At 42.9% G+C, this 17,006-nt stretch overlaps 1 protein-coding gene across 7 annotated transcripts in view; it reads left to right on the forward strand.

The window, feature by feature from the left end:
- MCC (MCC regulator of WNT signaling pathway) overlaps positions 1–17,006 on the forward strand; it is a 204,968-nt gene that overhangs the window by 106,492 nt on the left and 81,470 nt on the right. Inside the window, exon 1 of one of the 7 annotated variants that reach the window (XM_083403795.1) lies at positions 1,615–1,692. The exons of the other annotated variants lie outside the window; for them this stretch is intronic. Coding sequence (XP_083259921.1) covers positions 1,630–1,692 — 63 coding nt within the window. The 5' untranslated portion in view covers positions 1,615–1,629. Of the gene's footprint in view, positions 1–1,614; positions 1,693–17,006 lie in introns of those variants that run through there. 7 annotated transcript variants of the gene reach the window in all.

Genomic DNA, 17,006 nt, shown 5'->3' on the forward strand with positions numbered 1-17,006 from the left:
GGGTAGCTCACCTGAACGATAGGTGTCTCCAGCTTTGTTTGCTTTCTCCATCCTCCCTCCTAACCGATAAGAAATGATGATAAGGCCTTACACAAACCAGCAAACTCTTTCAGCTTAGAGCTCAACTAATTATGCATCGTCTGCTAACAATGCAGGAGAAACCCCCACGGCTAGACAATCAAAGATCCAGTGGCAAAGTGTCTCACTAGTCTCACTAATAAAACATGTCACAGATCTTCACCATTTCCCCATCAGCCTAGGAAAAGGTGGGCAGTTTTCGAACACACTGCATATTTAATACTGCTTTCCAACCCCCAGAATCTCTGCAGTGTTCTTATCACAGCCCCCAAATTCTTTTCCTTACAGCAAGAGATTTATGGCCCAATTAAACTTTATCTTAGATTACATTCCGTCAGTAGCACACACAAATCTTAGTCTTTTTTTTCTTGTCTGTTGTTTTCAAACGGAGGTGAGGGCAATTACATAGTCATAGTCATACATTGTCATACTTGAGCTTCCCCTCCCCCTCCTTTCTTCATTTCAGATCACATGCAGTTTTCCATTTTGGTTTGTTAATACCAATATTACCTCAACGTCCCTTCCTCACTTGCAAATGCGGAATCATAAATATATAAAAGAAGCTTAGAATAAACAAATGGTGGGCTTCCCTTTCCCCAACCGACTTTCACGTTGAAGAAAATCTTATCTCAGTTCAAACCTTTGATCCATGTAGCTGGTATATTCGGCAGTATGTTGTTGCAACCCTTTTCCATCACATGCCGGTGTGTAAAAGCCAATTAAAGATCCAATTAAATGGAGAACCTCTGTTTCTTAATGGCCGCGTAGGAGGGTTTTTGCCAGGCAAAGTCCTTTGCACTCAGCGCCTCCCTGCCTCCCACATTCTGTGCCAGAGCGAGAGCCAGGTACCAAGACGAACTGCGAGTGAAGCCCATTCTCCCTGTTCCTGGGGGGAATTTGCAAGGATGATTTACCCTCCGTCATCCTTGTTTTTCGTTCACCAACGATTCCCCGCTGTCATGGGGGCTGCCTCCATTAAGGCAGGCAGGACCAGAAGCCTGTATAATATACCGGTAGTTTTCACAATATGAATTTATCCTATCATAGGCACTTGAACCTTGGTTTCTATACATCTTAAAGCTATTTTGACACCCCACTTTTACTAGCTGAAATATCATACCTGTTCACTTGTACTGCGCTGAATGTAGTATTTCTAGTCTTAAGATCAATTGATGAAAGACCTACAGGAGCATAATTAGTTTACAGCTTATGAAACTTGAGGTTTTTTTTGCAGGGTTTATGGTGGGGAAGGACAGCATTCCTGTGCACTTAACAGCTGTTAGACAGGCAGAAATCCAACAGGTTAAGCATTTTCTAGAAATAAAATTGAGAGAAACTTCTTCGGTTGACATTGTCTGTCTGCCACCAAATTATTTTTGGATCCTCTGCCCCTTCTGCAAAGAAAGAAAGCATACATGCATAAAGTTGCATATGGTTTGAAGCATATGCAGATTTTATGCAACTTCATGCCTTTTTTTGCAGGTGGTGCTGAGACACCAATTCACTGGGCCCAGAACACCCGTTTGGCACCTCTGCAGATTGAATCAACTCATGAGCAAGGCAAAAGAGACATGTGTCTATAAAGGCAGAAAAACTGTGGTGCTCTGTCATCAGGTAAAGAAGCAAGACCTAGAAAAGAGAAGGAACCAGGTGTAAATAACCCTTTTCTTTTTGGCTGAGGTTAAAGGGGGCTGACAGCTTTTCCTTTGCACCCGCCTCAAACAGATTCACTCTGAAGCCTTTTCCTAACTCTGAAGCATTTCAGATTTAAGGCTCGGTGGCAGTTAAGGGATCCTGACAATTAAAACAACAGCTTTCCCTATTAATTCACAAATGTTTGTTTTTAATAGAGCAACTCCAGACTTATGTGTACATTGTTGTTCCTCTGAGAGTGTGTCTCTTCGCATGTTGCATGCTTAGGCTGAAAGCTAAAAAGGAGGGGGGACGATTGTCCTTAACACCAGAAGGGAGGAGGGAAGCCCTGAAAATCTATTTCCCTTTGGCACGGCTCAGTGAGTGTGTCCAAAGCTGTTCGCGAGGAAAGAAATTACTAAGACTAATATCTGCCCCAAACAAAAAATGTATGCAGGGCCTAAATGAATTCCATAGAATCCTGAGGATATACAGTGGTACCTCGGGTTACATACGCTTCAGGTTACATACGCTTCAGGTTACAGACTCCGCTAACCCAGAAATATTGCTTCAGGTTAAGAACTTTGCTTCAGGATGAGAACAGAAATTGTTCTCCGGTGGTGCAGCAGCAGCAGCAGCAGCAGGAGGAGGCCCCATTAGCTAAAGTGGTGCTTCAGGTTAAGAACAGTTTCGGGTTAAGTACGGACCTCTGGAACAAATTAAGTACTTAACCCAAGGTACAACTGTACATATATGGGGGAATGATGGTGATGAATTTCCCACCTTCACCCTAAGGTCCCAGGGTGGGTTACAACATCAAAACACAATATTAAAAACAGTTTAAAACAACTTACAGCCACGAAAATGAGAGTCTGAAAAATATGCACCTTAAATGTTAAAAGCTTGGGTAAAGAAATGTCTCTTCAGCATTCTCCGGAAGCTATATTATAAAGGTCCCACACATACCTCTGTGGGGAAGGAATTTCACAGTTTTGGGGCTCCCACAGAGAATGCCCTCTTCTGAACCACCACCCTGAGTCTCTTGAAGTTGGAGGAACGACCAAGAGGTCCCCTCTGCTGATCTCGGCACCCATGACGGTGTGTAGGGAAGAAGGCTGTCTTTCAGATATTTGGGGCTTGAGTTGCAGGACAGCGTTTACAAAAGTACCACGGCCATATGATAGGTACATTGGTGCAGCCTCAGCCATGTTTGGTCAGGTTCAGACAGTTTTACGCCACCTGCGCTCCAGCTTAACCAACCCTCCTGTTACACCACACACAGGTCACTGGAATAACAAGGCGACCTTGTGTGCTTCTACATCACCTTAAATGAATGGTTTTGTCCTTTCCGCATCTCTGAAGTTCATATGGTTCCCCCTCCCCCAAGTTATATATATACCTGTTGGCACTTTTCCAAACTTCATCTAATTTCTGAGCAAAGAACCGTTTATTTGCCAGGGCCCTCATGGGGGTTTTGCAACCTTATCTCATTTAGCCTTTTGTCTCTGCTAGATAATTGAAGAGCATCTTTATAAAACATTGTATCCTTTGTTCTCCACCGTTTCGTTTATAGTTTTGCCCTACAAGAGTTAATACGTAGACGCAAATGAATTGCTTTTTATGGGGATAATAATGGTAACGTAAACACATCAGTTTCTAAAATGAATGGCCATCTCCACTTTTCTGCTATTGTGTGGTAATGATTTTTAACAGCGTAGGGCTGAAAGCATAAGGTTTTATTTCTTGTCCTAAATGTATACTGCATGAGAAACAACCTAAACAATGTTCTTAATTCAGACAGTGTGCCCGAGGGCCTATTCACACACTGTGCTTTTGGATGTACAAAATATTTGAATGTACATCTAAAAACCTTCAAGGTGCCGTAGGTTTCAACCAGAATTATGAAGTGGTGGTGGTGGGGGGATTGTTTAACCCTTTCCCTGTCCATCATTTCTCCACTTAGGTGCTCTTTCCAATGCAGGATTGGAACCACTGCTTGGTGTGCATTTTGAATTGCATTTAACCAAGCAGCCCCTGTTCGTGAGGTTCACAAGCTTGCACATCCAGTGATGTCCACAAGTTTGTGCAATCTGTTATAAAACAGGACTTCCATTTCTCCTCTTCTCTTTCCTCCAACCCCACGTATGCCCAAAAATATTGCTCCAGAGGGTCTTCTCCCCTTCTGGAGAGATTTGGGGAAGCATGCAGGGGAGAGAACTCCCCAGAACTCAGTTGCAGCTCATTTCAGGTGTCTGTCATTATAAGAGAATGAGGGAGATGTTCATGGTGAGTTCTGGCACCTCTTTTTCTAGAAAAATAGCACTAGAGGAAAGTAAGGTGAAACCCTGTTGCACAAACAGATGCTACTCATGCCATGCTGAATCTCATTCCCTGCAATTCCTTTGGGTGGTTATCAACTAAGAGTGAACGCATTGAAATTAGCGGACCTAACATACTGATGTATGGAAAGTGAGAGTTGGACGATAAAGAAGGCTGATCGCCGAAGAATTGATGCTTCTGAATTATGGTGCTGGAGGAGACTCTTGAGAGTCCCATGGACTTCAAACCTATCCATTCTTTAGGAAATCAGCCCTGAGTGCTCACTGGAAGGACAGATCCAGAAGCTGAGGCTCCAATACTTTGGCCACCTCATGAGAAGAGAAGACTCCCTGGAAAAGACCCTGATGTTGGGAAAGATGGAGGGCACAAGAAGAAGGGGATGACAGAGGGTGAGATGGTTGGATAGTGTCTTCGAAGCTACCAGCATGAGTTTGACCGAACTGCGGGAGGCAGTGGAAGACAGGAGTGCCTGGCGTGCTCTGGTCCATGGGGTCACAAAGAGTTGGATGACTAAACAACAACAACATAGTTACATTTATTAATTTAAATGAGTCTATTCTGATTAAAACCTGGTTGGATAACACCCTTCATGCTTTTTGATAATGGTTTGACTCCCTGCTGATAATTTATAAACAATAACAGATGAAAAGAAGCTTTTACAACATAAGCTTTTTCAGTGTGCAAAAATACATTTCACAGCCGCTCTGAAATGTTTAAAACAAAACAAAAATTATACCTGATCTATTCCTAATGCCCAGAGGGGTAAATGTTTCCTCCTTATTTGGTAGCTGCTTCGTGGAGAAGAACATAAACTGATACGCTTTTGTTTTGAAATGATGGGAAGAATTTGGTTTGTCAGCCAGCCTGCATTTCCACAGTGCCTGACAACAGGCTACGCTGCTCCTATGATTAATTTATAATGGAAAACAGGGCATTCTGAAATGACCGCAGGGCCTGCGTGAAATGTGAACAAGCTCAAACCAAGATAAGCTGTATCTATATTTCAATTCCCATCTGACATCCCTACCTTCTTGATTATGAATAATATGCAACCTTTTGTGTGTCCTGAAGATTGGAACCTTTCCCAGTTGTGTTTATCCCCCCTGTCTTACTCTGCGAGACTCAGACCCTTTTGTGTATCCCTTGATGATAGTATCTAGTTCAAACGTAGATGCAGGTCTTATTTAATTAATTCCCACCTTTTAAAAATCTGCCAGGTTTATTGAAATAAGACACTTTGTTGAGAAGCTTGGCTTCATGTTTCACACTGTTTTTTAACTGTTTGGGGACTCCTTTTTAAAAGACAACACATATGAATTAGAGCCCTTTAATCTCTTGAAACATATGTTTTCAATTCTAAGACTCCAAATTTTGTATATCTGTTGGAGGGAAATATATTTTACCTATAATAAAAGCTGTGTTTTGCCCACTCTAGCTTCAACCTTTGTTGCTGCTTTAGGAAAGTCATGTTAATGCTTACACACACACACACACACACACACACACACACACACACACAGAGTGAGGTAATGTTTAGGGAATGTATTGGCAGAAGAATTGATGCCCTAAACATCTAATTGAAAATCACTGATGATCATCCATTCATTTAGCATTTTAAAAATTTGATTATGCTGTTGTGCCATACTATGTCACTGTGGTAAATTCTGACAGCTCCGGTTTGGATTATACCAGTTCATTTGATCTTTCAAAAGCTACTCATTCATTTTTGCCAGATTGCTTTGCAAGTGCTGTATCCTGTCAGTTGTAGGAGAACCAAGTAAATGAGGGTGGGTGGGTGTTAAAAAAAAATCAACAATAGAAAGTTTCTATGGTGTCTGACACCAGGCATACTGCTGCTATGATCTAGCTTCCTTGGCTTTGTCTACTTTTCCCCTTTTGTCAAACTGGTGTTTTCAATTTATACTTTTGCTAGAATGAGATCTGCTAACTACTTGGGACCTAAGGCAATTGCTCCTCTTCCCCCTTTTTGTCTCAAGTCTAAAAGCAGCTCTGATGCATGTTCAAGAGGTCAACTGGAATGGCGATTTTCAATCATTTGGTCAATGCATTTGGAGTCATTTATAGCTTTCAGAATTCCCAGCGGATTATTCCACCACACATTCGTTTTCTCCTACCCCCTTCCCAGTTTTTATCTATTTAGAAGTTCCAGTCTTGATCTACACTTCACAGGGCAGAGCAAGGGAATGTAGCTGAAGATGTTTACATATTTCGCTGCAAACAGTTTCCATATGAGAGGTTTTATACTTTCTGAGTAGTAATGGACTCTTTTATACTGGGGGAGAGACTTCTGGATCCCAAACAAACTGGCTTTTCTAAAAAGAATGTTTTCTCACATCATTAAAGCCTGTGCAAAAAGAAGAAGAAGAAATCCATTTTTAGAGTGGTAAGATGAATGCTCTCTCATGAATAGGAATTTTTATAAGAAACCATCAGCACAGGCATTTTTAGCGTGGATCTCTAAACTAGGAGCTTCTGATAAAAGAAACCTTCTATAAAGCTCAGCTTGTTAAATATTCAAGTCGCCAAGTGTATGAATGGCTTGTGATTCAGAGATTCTTCAACTGACTTTAGCTTCGAGTAGACCCTTAGCACAGTAAAAATAAGACCAAAGGGTGTGGTCTAAAATGATAACAAGGTACTAAAACAAACTTATTTACTCTGCATAAGTACAGTTTAATTTGTCTTCTTGCTAGTTTAACTAGATGTGACTAAGAAGTAACATGTATTCACTTCTTTATAATTATTTTAGTAATTTCAAGCATATTCCTTTCTTGCAGAGACTGATTGGTTTTAATACTGAATCCCTCCTCGTATTGAGTAGAGCAGGCATGGGGAATCGGGGCGACTCTAGAAGTTGCTTATACTTCAGCTCCCTTTTACATGAAGTTGTTGTGAGATGTCATTAGGAGATTTGGGGCAAGATGTCATCAGAATGCTGAGGACACTCAGTTTTACTTCTCCAAAACAATTGGGTGAGGAGAGGCCATGCAGGCCCTGAACCGGTGCCTGGATGCAATGGTGGGCTGGTTAAGGGAAAGTAAAATGATCCTGAATCCTAGCAAGGGAGAGGCTCTGTGGGCGAGTGCTTCCCATGCTTGAGAAATTAGCCAATTGTCTGCCCTAGGCAGGGTTGCGGGACGTGGGTGGCACTGTGGTCTAAACCAGTGAGCCTAGGGCTTGCTGATCGGAAGGTTGGCGGTTTGAATCCCCGCGATGGGGTGAGCTCCCATTGCTCAGTCCCAGCTCCTGCCAACCTAGCAGTTCAAAAGCACGTTGAAGTGCAAGTAGGTAAATAGGTACCGCTCCAGCGGGAAGGTAAATGGCGTTTCCATGCGCTGCTCTGGTTTCGCCAGAAGCAGCTTAGTCATGCGGGGCACATGACCCAGAAAAACTGTCTGCAGACAAACGTCGGTTCCCTCGTCCAGTAAAGCAAAATGAGCTCCGCAACCCCCCAGTCGTCCGCGACTGGACTTAACTGTCAGGGGTCCTTTACCTTTTTAGGCAGGGTTGCATCCCTCTGAAGAAGCAGGTACACAGTTTGAGGTGTGCCTGGATCCAGCTTTGTTATTGTTTGCCCAGGTGCCTTTGGTGGCTTAGGACTGGCGAATGTTTTTGTCAGCTTTGGCTTCTGCAACAGCTGTGAACATTCCTGGACTGGGGTCGTTTAGGCATTGGATTAATGCAATGAACTCTGTGTGGAGCTTTCCTTTTGGTTGGTCCAGAAACTGCAGTCGGTGCAGAATTCTGCACTACAGTGGCTGACATCCTCTCACATTTGCTCAAACATCTGCACGGGCTATTACCAAGTTCAAGTCTTTACTATTAGTATACAGTGGTACCTCAGGTTACGTACGCTTCAGGTTACATTCGCTTCAGGTTACACACTCCGCTAACCCAGAAATAGTGCTTCAGGTTAAGAACTTTGCTTCAGGATGAGAACAGAAATTGGGCTCTTGCGGTGCGGCAGCCATTAGTTAAAGTGGTGCTTCAGGTTAAGAACAGTTTCAGATTAAGTACAGACCTCCGGAATGAATTAAGTACTTAACCTGAGGTACCACTGTATAGAATTCTTAACAGTTTAACTTAAGGGTCGCGTCACCCCATATGTGCCTCCCCAATCCTTCAATCTGCAGGACTTGCCCTTGTGTGAGTGCCGTATAATGTTCATTCTGCATATGTGAGGAACCTGTCTTTTAATGTGGTAACATCTGTGCTTTGAACCTTCCAGCCTATTCATATTAGCCATACATCCTCACTATATTGTTTTAGAAGCATGCTAAAAGCATTTTGTTGGTTTGTTTTATTCTAGGAAGCTTATCCAGACATATCACATGTCTGTTTGGATGTTCTCCTCTATTGAATAATCCAAACTATGAAAGTTGGTTTTGTATGTATGTATTGTGCTGATGCTTCACTTTACTGGCCTTTGGTCTTCCCTATATACTCTTCAATTGCAATTCCCATCAGTACCAGTCAGCATGACCAGTTGTGGAGGGCTATATGTTTTCCATTCCTGATTTAGGGAGCTTACAGCACTTTTTGCACCAGAGACCACCCATCTGGGTGTTAGGTGAGGATACTGAGGACCAGTGAAAGGGGAGCAGAAGCTTGCATTTTTAAAAAACTCTAAATCACAGTCAGCTATCCAATGACATGGAATAGGCTAAGTTTGCAATCCTAAACTCACTCATTTGGGAGTAAGTTTCTTAATAGACATGAATAGGATTGAGCGGTATGTGACTCAGGGATAGCCACCACATGTAACGCAATGAATTCGAATTTGTAAGACTCCTATTTCTAGAAGCCTTCATAACAGTGTCGTCAGCATGTCAGCCTACTTCCTATTGCTGTTCAGCCAGATTCTAGATATGTCAGATTTCATAAGTTGAGGGCTGCAGTGATTCCAGAAGGCTAAATGAGATTTTATTGTGCTGATGTAGAAGCATATAAGGAACCAGTCGGTCAGTCGTCTGCAGTGCTGAGAACAGAATGCAGCATACCTTTAGGTTTCCAGCTTGACACACCTGTTAATAAATTGACATGGAGAAGAAAGGTTCATAGGGCAAGACAATAAATAATTTCCTCGCAGTTGGGCAGCTTATGGTTGTTTTTCTTTCACAGCAGTTCATATGAACAGAATACTCAGGAGCAGATAAAGAGGTGTTGCAGTGTGCTTCTCTTGTTAAGATTTACGGCCCTATATGGGCAGCCTGCAGAACTCAAGATTTATGTGCCTGTAACATTACTTAGATTTACAGCCATGTCAATGACTGTGAGCACATAACCATGTTTCTTAAGGGGTCTTTCTAATGTAGTGAGAGGTCATAGCAAGGATGCAGACATTTTGCAGTGTTGAGAGGCATGTGCTAACATATATCACCCTGCCCATAATTTACAAGTGGTGACTTACATTGACTTTTTCATCTTTTTACTACTTTGGCCCATTAAACCCTTAAGTGGTCCATGACTATATTTGGCTTATTAAATGATTGTTGTGTGTGATGCAATGACTGAATATGGTGAGCAAAAGCAGAGAAGCCACTCATGTTAAGAATTCTTCCCACTCCATTTAGTCTTCTTACTCAAATGTGAAAACTTGCTTCTGCCGATAAGAACATTAGTATAATTCATAGTTAGCTGGGTGGGGGGGACCTGTGCTCTAAGCATGCATGGGATCAGTTATTTCCCTTGTGTGACATGTAGAAGCTTGGGAAATGCAAAGCAATCTTCTACAGGAAAATTGCTCTGGGAACAAGGTTTCCAACAGCAGGAACAACTTCAGGAAAAAACTATTTTGGAGGAGCAAAGATTGACCAAAATTGTTGGTAGGTGAATAAGGATTTCAACGATGCTTATGCAGGACTTTGATGTACTGTGGCAGAAAGTTGGAGAAGCAAATGGGGAAATATATTGGGGTCATTCATTTTACCTTTCTCCACTCCTTGGAGTCATCCCCCTACCCAACATCTGCTGTTAAAAGCTTTTCTCATTTGGAGCTTAGTCCCATGTTTCCAAGGAAAACTTCTGTTTCTTTGTGGTTTACATTCTGAATATGAATCTGTGCAAAACATTGGGTCAGTTCAATGCAATGTAAGAGCCTGCTGGATTAGGCCAAAGCATCCAGTTTTCATAGTAGCAAGCCAGGTGTCTATGGGAAGCCTGCAAGCAGGACCTGAATGTCAGAGCACTCTCCTCTCCTGCGGTTTGCAACAACTGGTATTCAGAAGCATACTGCTCCAGCCGTGGAGGAAGAACATAGCTACCAGGTAGCTATTGATACCCTTATTCCATGAATTTGTCTAATCCTCTCTTAAAACTATCCAGGTTGGTGGCCAATTATTGTATTTTTCCATCTATAAGATGTCCACATGTATAAGATGCCCCCTATTTGGGGGGGGGCGCAGATTTAAGAAAATGGGGGGAGATGGCCCCATGTATAAGAAGGCTGATCGCCGAAGAATTGATGCTTTTGAATTATGGTGCTGGAGGAGACTCTTGAGAGTCCCATGGACTTAAGGAAATCAGCCCTGAGTGCTCACTGGAAGGACAGATCCTGAAGCTGAGGCTCTAATACTTTGGCCACCTCATGAGAAGAGAAGACTCTCTGGAAAAGACTGTGATGTTAGGAAAGATGGAGGGCACAAGTAGAAGGGAACGACAGAGGACGAGATGGTTGGGTAGTGTTCTCGAGGCTACCAGCATGAGTTTGACCAAACTGCGGGAGGCAGTGGAAGACAGGAGTGCCTGGTGTGCTCTGGTCCGTGGGGTCACGAAGAGTCGGACATGACTAAACTACTAAACAACAACAACATAAGACGCCCCCTAATTTTTGACATTATTTTTTTAGGGGGGAAACCAAGTCTTATACATGGAATAATACAGTAACATAGGTCAGCTATGCACAGCATACTTTTTTTGTCTGTCTTCAGTCGTTCAACATTCAGCTTCATTGTTTGTTCCTGAGTTCTAGTTCTAGGGAGACAAACTTACCTCTACCCCTCTCCTTCCATGTTGTGCATAATTTTAAACACTTCTGTCATTTTGCCTCCTATTCACCTTTTCTCTCAACCATAAAGCTTAACTATGAATTATTGCAATATCTCAGCTTACAGTACAAAACCTTGTTTTGAAGTTCGTTTGCAAGCCATGATGTCATATCTGAATTGATTTACCCTCATTAAAACTGTTGCCCGACCTCTGTAGCCACCGCTTCTAGAGACTGGAGTGTGAACCAGACAGAAAGCAAAAGCAGACAAACCTGGCATGGTGCCTGAATAGAGCCATTATAAAATTACTTTGATTTATGCCAACAGTTTTCAAAATACCGTATTTTTCGCCCCATAGGGCGCACCGCCCCATAGGATGCACCTAGTTTTTTTTGGGGGGGGGAATAAAGGGGAAAAAATTATTCCCCCCCTCCAGGCGCGGGGCTGGCGTGGGGGAAGCCCGAGCTTCCCCCGACCCCAGCCCCGAGAACAACCTGCTATCCGCAAGCCTAGGGAGCCCGGCGGGAAGTCACGCCAGTTTCCCCAGGCTTGCGGAGAGCTGCGCAAAGCGCGGGCGCGCTCTTCAGCGCGCCCCGGGCTTCGGAATGCAGGCAGCTCTGCACAGCCCGGGACTGCAGGCAGCTCAGCGCAACCCTCAGGAGACTGGCGTGAAGTGGCGCCGGTCTCCCGAGGGTTGCGCAGAGCTTCCTGAAGCCTGGAGAGCGAGAGGGGTCGGTGCGCACCGACCCCTCTCGCTCTCCAGGCTTCAGCGAAAGCCTGCATTCGCCCCATAGGACACACACACACATTTTCCCTTCATTTTTGGAGGGGGAAAAGTGTGTCCTATAGGGCGAAAAATACGGTACTTTAATTTCAAAAGGATCTATTGCAGGGGTTGGGCATCATGTTAAAATTAAAAACTGATTTGCCTAAATTGGATGCAAACAACAGACTATGGTTTTTTATAAACCAGAATGAGAGGGACAGAACTGCAAAGCAAACCATGGTTACGCTGTGATACTGGGCCTGGACCAGTGTGTGATATGGATGACCTAGAATTCCCAGTTTCCTTTACTGGTTCTTATGCTGACACAATGAAATCTAAGCAAGTTAGAATTTCCTTAGGGTGATTATAGGCAAAGGGGAAAAAAACACAGTTTGAGTGTTGGTCCTGTTAAAGGCAGTCACGGGAGTAGAAGAAAATGTGATTTTGTGTTGTAGTGATAGACATGGCCTGGCTGTATTTTCTGCAATCTGTGGAATACTTCTTCTCCCCAACCCCAGTAGTACATCTGTCACAGACATTGCAAGGGTGGCTAGAATTTCCTGCTTGCATGGATAAGAACCTTATGGTGTGAGCCAGCCTTTACTTATAGTGACAATTGATATTGGCACCATAATAATGCAGAGTTTCTTAATTGTCTTGTTATAGTACAGCATAACAATAGTATGAAAGCCAATTAAAGTTGCATGTTGATTTCGCCTATCCTTGGGCAGGGAGGAGTTTTGTTCAGTAAGGAAGCAATGATACTTACTCAAATAAGGTTATGGAATGGGGGAAGAAGGCTTAATCTTTTGGAACAGGACTCAGGAGGTGTTTTCTGGAGGCAAACGCAGCAGCAACAACACAACCTCCATACTATTTTAAGCCTGTACACCAGAGCTTTCTAAACTTTTCATGTTAGTGGCACACTTCTTAGATGTGCATCCTAAAAATTCAGTTTTACTAGTAAACCAGAGGTTAAACTAACCCCTTATAAGAGCGTGGGGAGCGTTCACGCGGCACACCCACACACTGCAGCCGACACACTAACGTGTCACGACACAGTTTGGAAAGCTCTGCTGTACATTTTCAAGGTGATGCTTAGTAAGTTGCATTTCTCAATGCAAGAAGAACAGAAGGTATAAATATTGTATGTGCTTCTGAATGATTTAACTTTATTTCGCTGACACACTGAAACCTGCTCTGGAGTGACTCGGAAGTTACTAGCTTGTGAACAAGCTTATTACACAATTCCATCTGCTCCTGCATTGACTCTGCCCCTTTATGTGACCTGCATCCTAAATTATGAATTGTCACGAGAGATGACTGTTCTGTGCCCAGTTGCAGTGAATATTTGGCTCATATAGGTCAACTTCATGAGGAAAACGAGCACTTCAGAAAAGAAATTTCCCATTTCAAAAGTTTTATTTTATAAAAAACAAATGAGCCAATCAGATGTGAATGACGTACCTCAGGCCCCTTCCTTCTCTGACCTCCCCCCCACCCCAACTCTTCAAAACTTTTCCATGGCAACTTGTTCTCCCGTGAGGTGAGCAAGGGAGACTGCTTCCTTTTTTATTCTTGAAAGCAGCTTCCTCTTTGGAATTGCTCTGAGCACATTCCACCCCAGTCAATGCTTCTGGCGTTTGCGGGGTAGGAATAGCAGATGGGCAAGCTAAATTACGCACCTATCTACTGAAAATGTATATATGTTTTGGAGTTCAGTCCACAGTTTCATTTCACATTGCTAGAGTTACAAGCTGAAAAAACAAACAAGATTCTGTACCCTGTAATGCACATTCTGCTGTATTTTTTTATTGTTGACATGTTAAAAATCACTGTAAAACCTGGTGTTTGGAAAACCTAGTTTCAAGTATAGGATACTTGTTCTTTTGACTCTTAAAAAAAAGGGTTGCTTGGAAAATGTGCCTACATCCCTCTTTCCAATTTTGTTGTATTTATTTAAAAGTGCCTCTAAACTGCTTAATATTTCGAAAATACCTAAGAGGTGTATGCTATGTACAATGTAAAAACAATATTCATTAAAATGTTTTTAAAAATCCTGACAACAAAACAGTATAAAAACATACAAAAGCAAATAAAAAGCATATTCGGGGATTCACACACACAAAACAGGGAATTGGGGAACTCCTGGACAGAATGATGCCTCTTAGAATAATAGAATTGTAGAGTTGGAAGGGATCCCAAGGCTCATCTAGTCCAGCCTCTGCTTAAAAACCTCCAAGGAAGTAGAATCCACAAGCCTCCCGAGGGAGATGGTTCCACTGTTGAACATCTCTTGCTGTCAGAAAGTTCTTCCAGATGTTTGGTCAGAGTCTCCTTTCTTATAACTTGAAGCCATTGGTTTGAGTTCCACTGTCTAGAGCAGGAGAAAACAAGCTTGTGCCCTCTTCCATGTGACAGCCCCTTTAGATATTTGAAGATGGCTATCACATCTCAGTCTCATCTTTTTCTTGGCTAAACATACCCATCTCCTTCAATCGTTCCTCATAAGGCTTAGAAGGTAAGATGTCTTAGAAGGCATCTGAAGCAACTGGTGGTTGCTGCTTCATGAATGCCAGAGAGAAGGTCATTCTGCAGAACAGGAGCTACAGTAGAAAATCTCCATTCTTAGGTCACTGCGCTATGATATTCTGTACAATGCAGTGCCATGAGTAAAATTTCCCCAGATCCACAGGAGCAAGTGGTCTTTCAAGTAACCTGGTTCTAAGTTGCTCAGGGCTTTAAATGTTAACAAAACCTTGAATGTGAGCAGATAGCTGATCAGTGGCCAGTTCTGTTCGCTCAGCAGCTTGACTGCATTGTTCTGCACCAGCTGCAGCTTCCAGACCAGTCCTAAGGGACTGCAGTTGCTCTACCTATCTATCCACCAGTCTTTTCCCCTCTAAAAAAATGTATTTGGACACTGTGGATGCAGTAGTCTGAGAGAGTGTGTCGCTTGACTCCATTATATTTTTTACTACTTCTAAAACGTTGGAGAAGCTTCTTGATCCAGCGGTTGATGCAATCTTGAAAACCTGTTCTGTGGGGAAAACAAATTAGCGCAGGGTGTTTGTTGCATTTCTGTTTTGTCACGGTGCTGTTTAGACTGGGTGGAGTGCAGGGTTGAGCAGGGATGGAAGGAAAGAGCTGGCTGTTTAGCACAACCCTTCACTGAGGCTGCCTTGCAATCCATTCCCGAAGCCAGAAGTTATTTCGAGGTCAGTATGGGTTCTGCTTGAATCAAATGCTTTTAGAACAGGGGTATGAATGTCTGGCTCTCCTTTTATCTGTTGGCTTTTGGTAAGAGTACTGTGATCAGATCAGAAAGACTCAGCAAGCCGTAAGGAGGAAATCAATTTTTAATTTTGATACCATTGCAAGGGCAGACTATTGCCCAGAGGTTTGTGTTATTTGGTCTTCACCCATTTGTTTCTACTTAGAAGTAAAGAGAGTGTGAGAACACTGGACTCGGCTTGCTTTTTGGGAGAAGTATGTTCTGTTCATCCAGACAGATCAGTTCTTGCAACTTGTTTTTACTGAAAACGTATGAACTTTCTGCAACATACTGCAAAACATTTGTACTGGAGCAGCAAACCTAGTTTTTGCATCTCTATTTTGTGTGTATACTTTTGTATGCTCCTACCAAAAGTTCTCTATCTGTATAGTGTAGTCATAATGCATGATGCTTTATCCTAGTATAAAGAGTAACTTCAGATATAAAAAAAAGTCACTTTCCCAGTGAAGCTTACAAATTTTGATAATGGGAGAAAGAGTGGACTGGTGTTGAGGAGGAGAGGAAAGAAAAAACAGCAAGGAGTTTATGTGAGCAAATGCAACTACATGCACTCAGGTTGAGTACAGTGGTACCTCGGGTTAAATATTCTTCAGGTTACATACGCTTCAGGTTGCAGACTCCGCTAACCCAGAAATAGTACCTCAGGTTAAGAACTTGCTTCAGGATGAGAACAGAGTTAAGTTCTTAACCCAAGGTACCACTGTAATTTGGTAGTCTTGTCATGTATGCACATACAATTTCTGGATTGGAATTTGCCATTTTGAGATTAAGCCACAAGGCTATCCATCCTCCCAAAAAAATCACTGCAGCCTGAATTATGGAAGGAGGACATAACAATGCATGCAGACCCGCACAGGGTGTTCGTCATCCAGGTACATTTGTCCCAGGCCTCAGAAGGCTAAGCTGGCCAGGGGGCCTCGCCAGGGTATTGCTGGACTTAAGCTGTCATGCCAAGAACAAGACTCCCACCCTGGGCCTCAGACAGGCTCTGCACAGGGCCTGAGTGCATTTATAGTTGTACCTCGGAAATCGATCGGAATCCATTCCAGAAGTTCTGATTGGCTGCAGAAAGCTCCTGCAGCCAATCGGAAGCTGCAGCAGACGTTTGGGTTCCAAAAAACGTTCGCAAACTGGAACATTCACTTCCGGGTTTGCGGCGTTTGGGAGCCAAAATGTTCTTCTCACGAAGCGTTCAACTTCTCCAAGAAGCTCAGGAACGTACACTTAAGTCTGCCCCTTTTATCTGTACAACAGTTCTGTGAGGTAGGTTAGGATGAGAGGCAGTGTCCACAGGTACACATAAGTGAATCTATATAGATCATTTTTATTGTAGAACTCGAATTTTCTAGCTAGAGAAGTTTGATTTTGATATATGCGCTAGCGAAATATTCACGGTTATGATAGGCGGGGAGGAGGGCCTGCGCATTTGCAGTATTAGAGGCTTTCTGCATTGGTTGATCATTCTTGCACTTCGAGAATTTAGGTGCGTTTCAAAATGTCTTGTAAGATGCATGCTAACCAAGTATCTTGACTTGGGTTCAAATGATTCCTTCTACATCTTCTATATAGCTATTCTCACGTATATACGTGGAACAAATCCGATGGTAGCTACTTTAGTTCGTTCAGCTACAGGGGGAGAGCTGTAATTTTGAATCTGTTGGTGTTTCTACCTTTTTATCCTAGATTCTCACAAAAGTAACAGTTTAGTGAAGTCCTCTGCTCCCCCCCCCCCCCCCCGGAAATCACCAGCAATGTAATGATGCCTTTTAAAAGCAATTCTTGCTTTTTTCTCAGATGGATGCTTAAAAGGGCCAATTGGTTGCAGCATTCCAGGTTCATGCTTTTAGGAATCAAACAGCAAGACTGTCTTGGGGAATTCTGAGTTGTC

This window comes from Podarcis tiliguerta, assembly GCF_965153285.1.
Source record: "Podarcis tiliguerta genome assembly, chromosome: 11".
NCBI classification, from domain to species: Eukaryota; Metazoa; Chordata; class Lepidosauria; order Squamata; family Lacertidae; genus Podarcis; species Podarcis tiliguerta.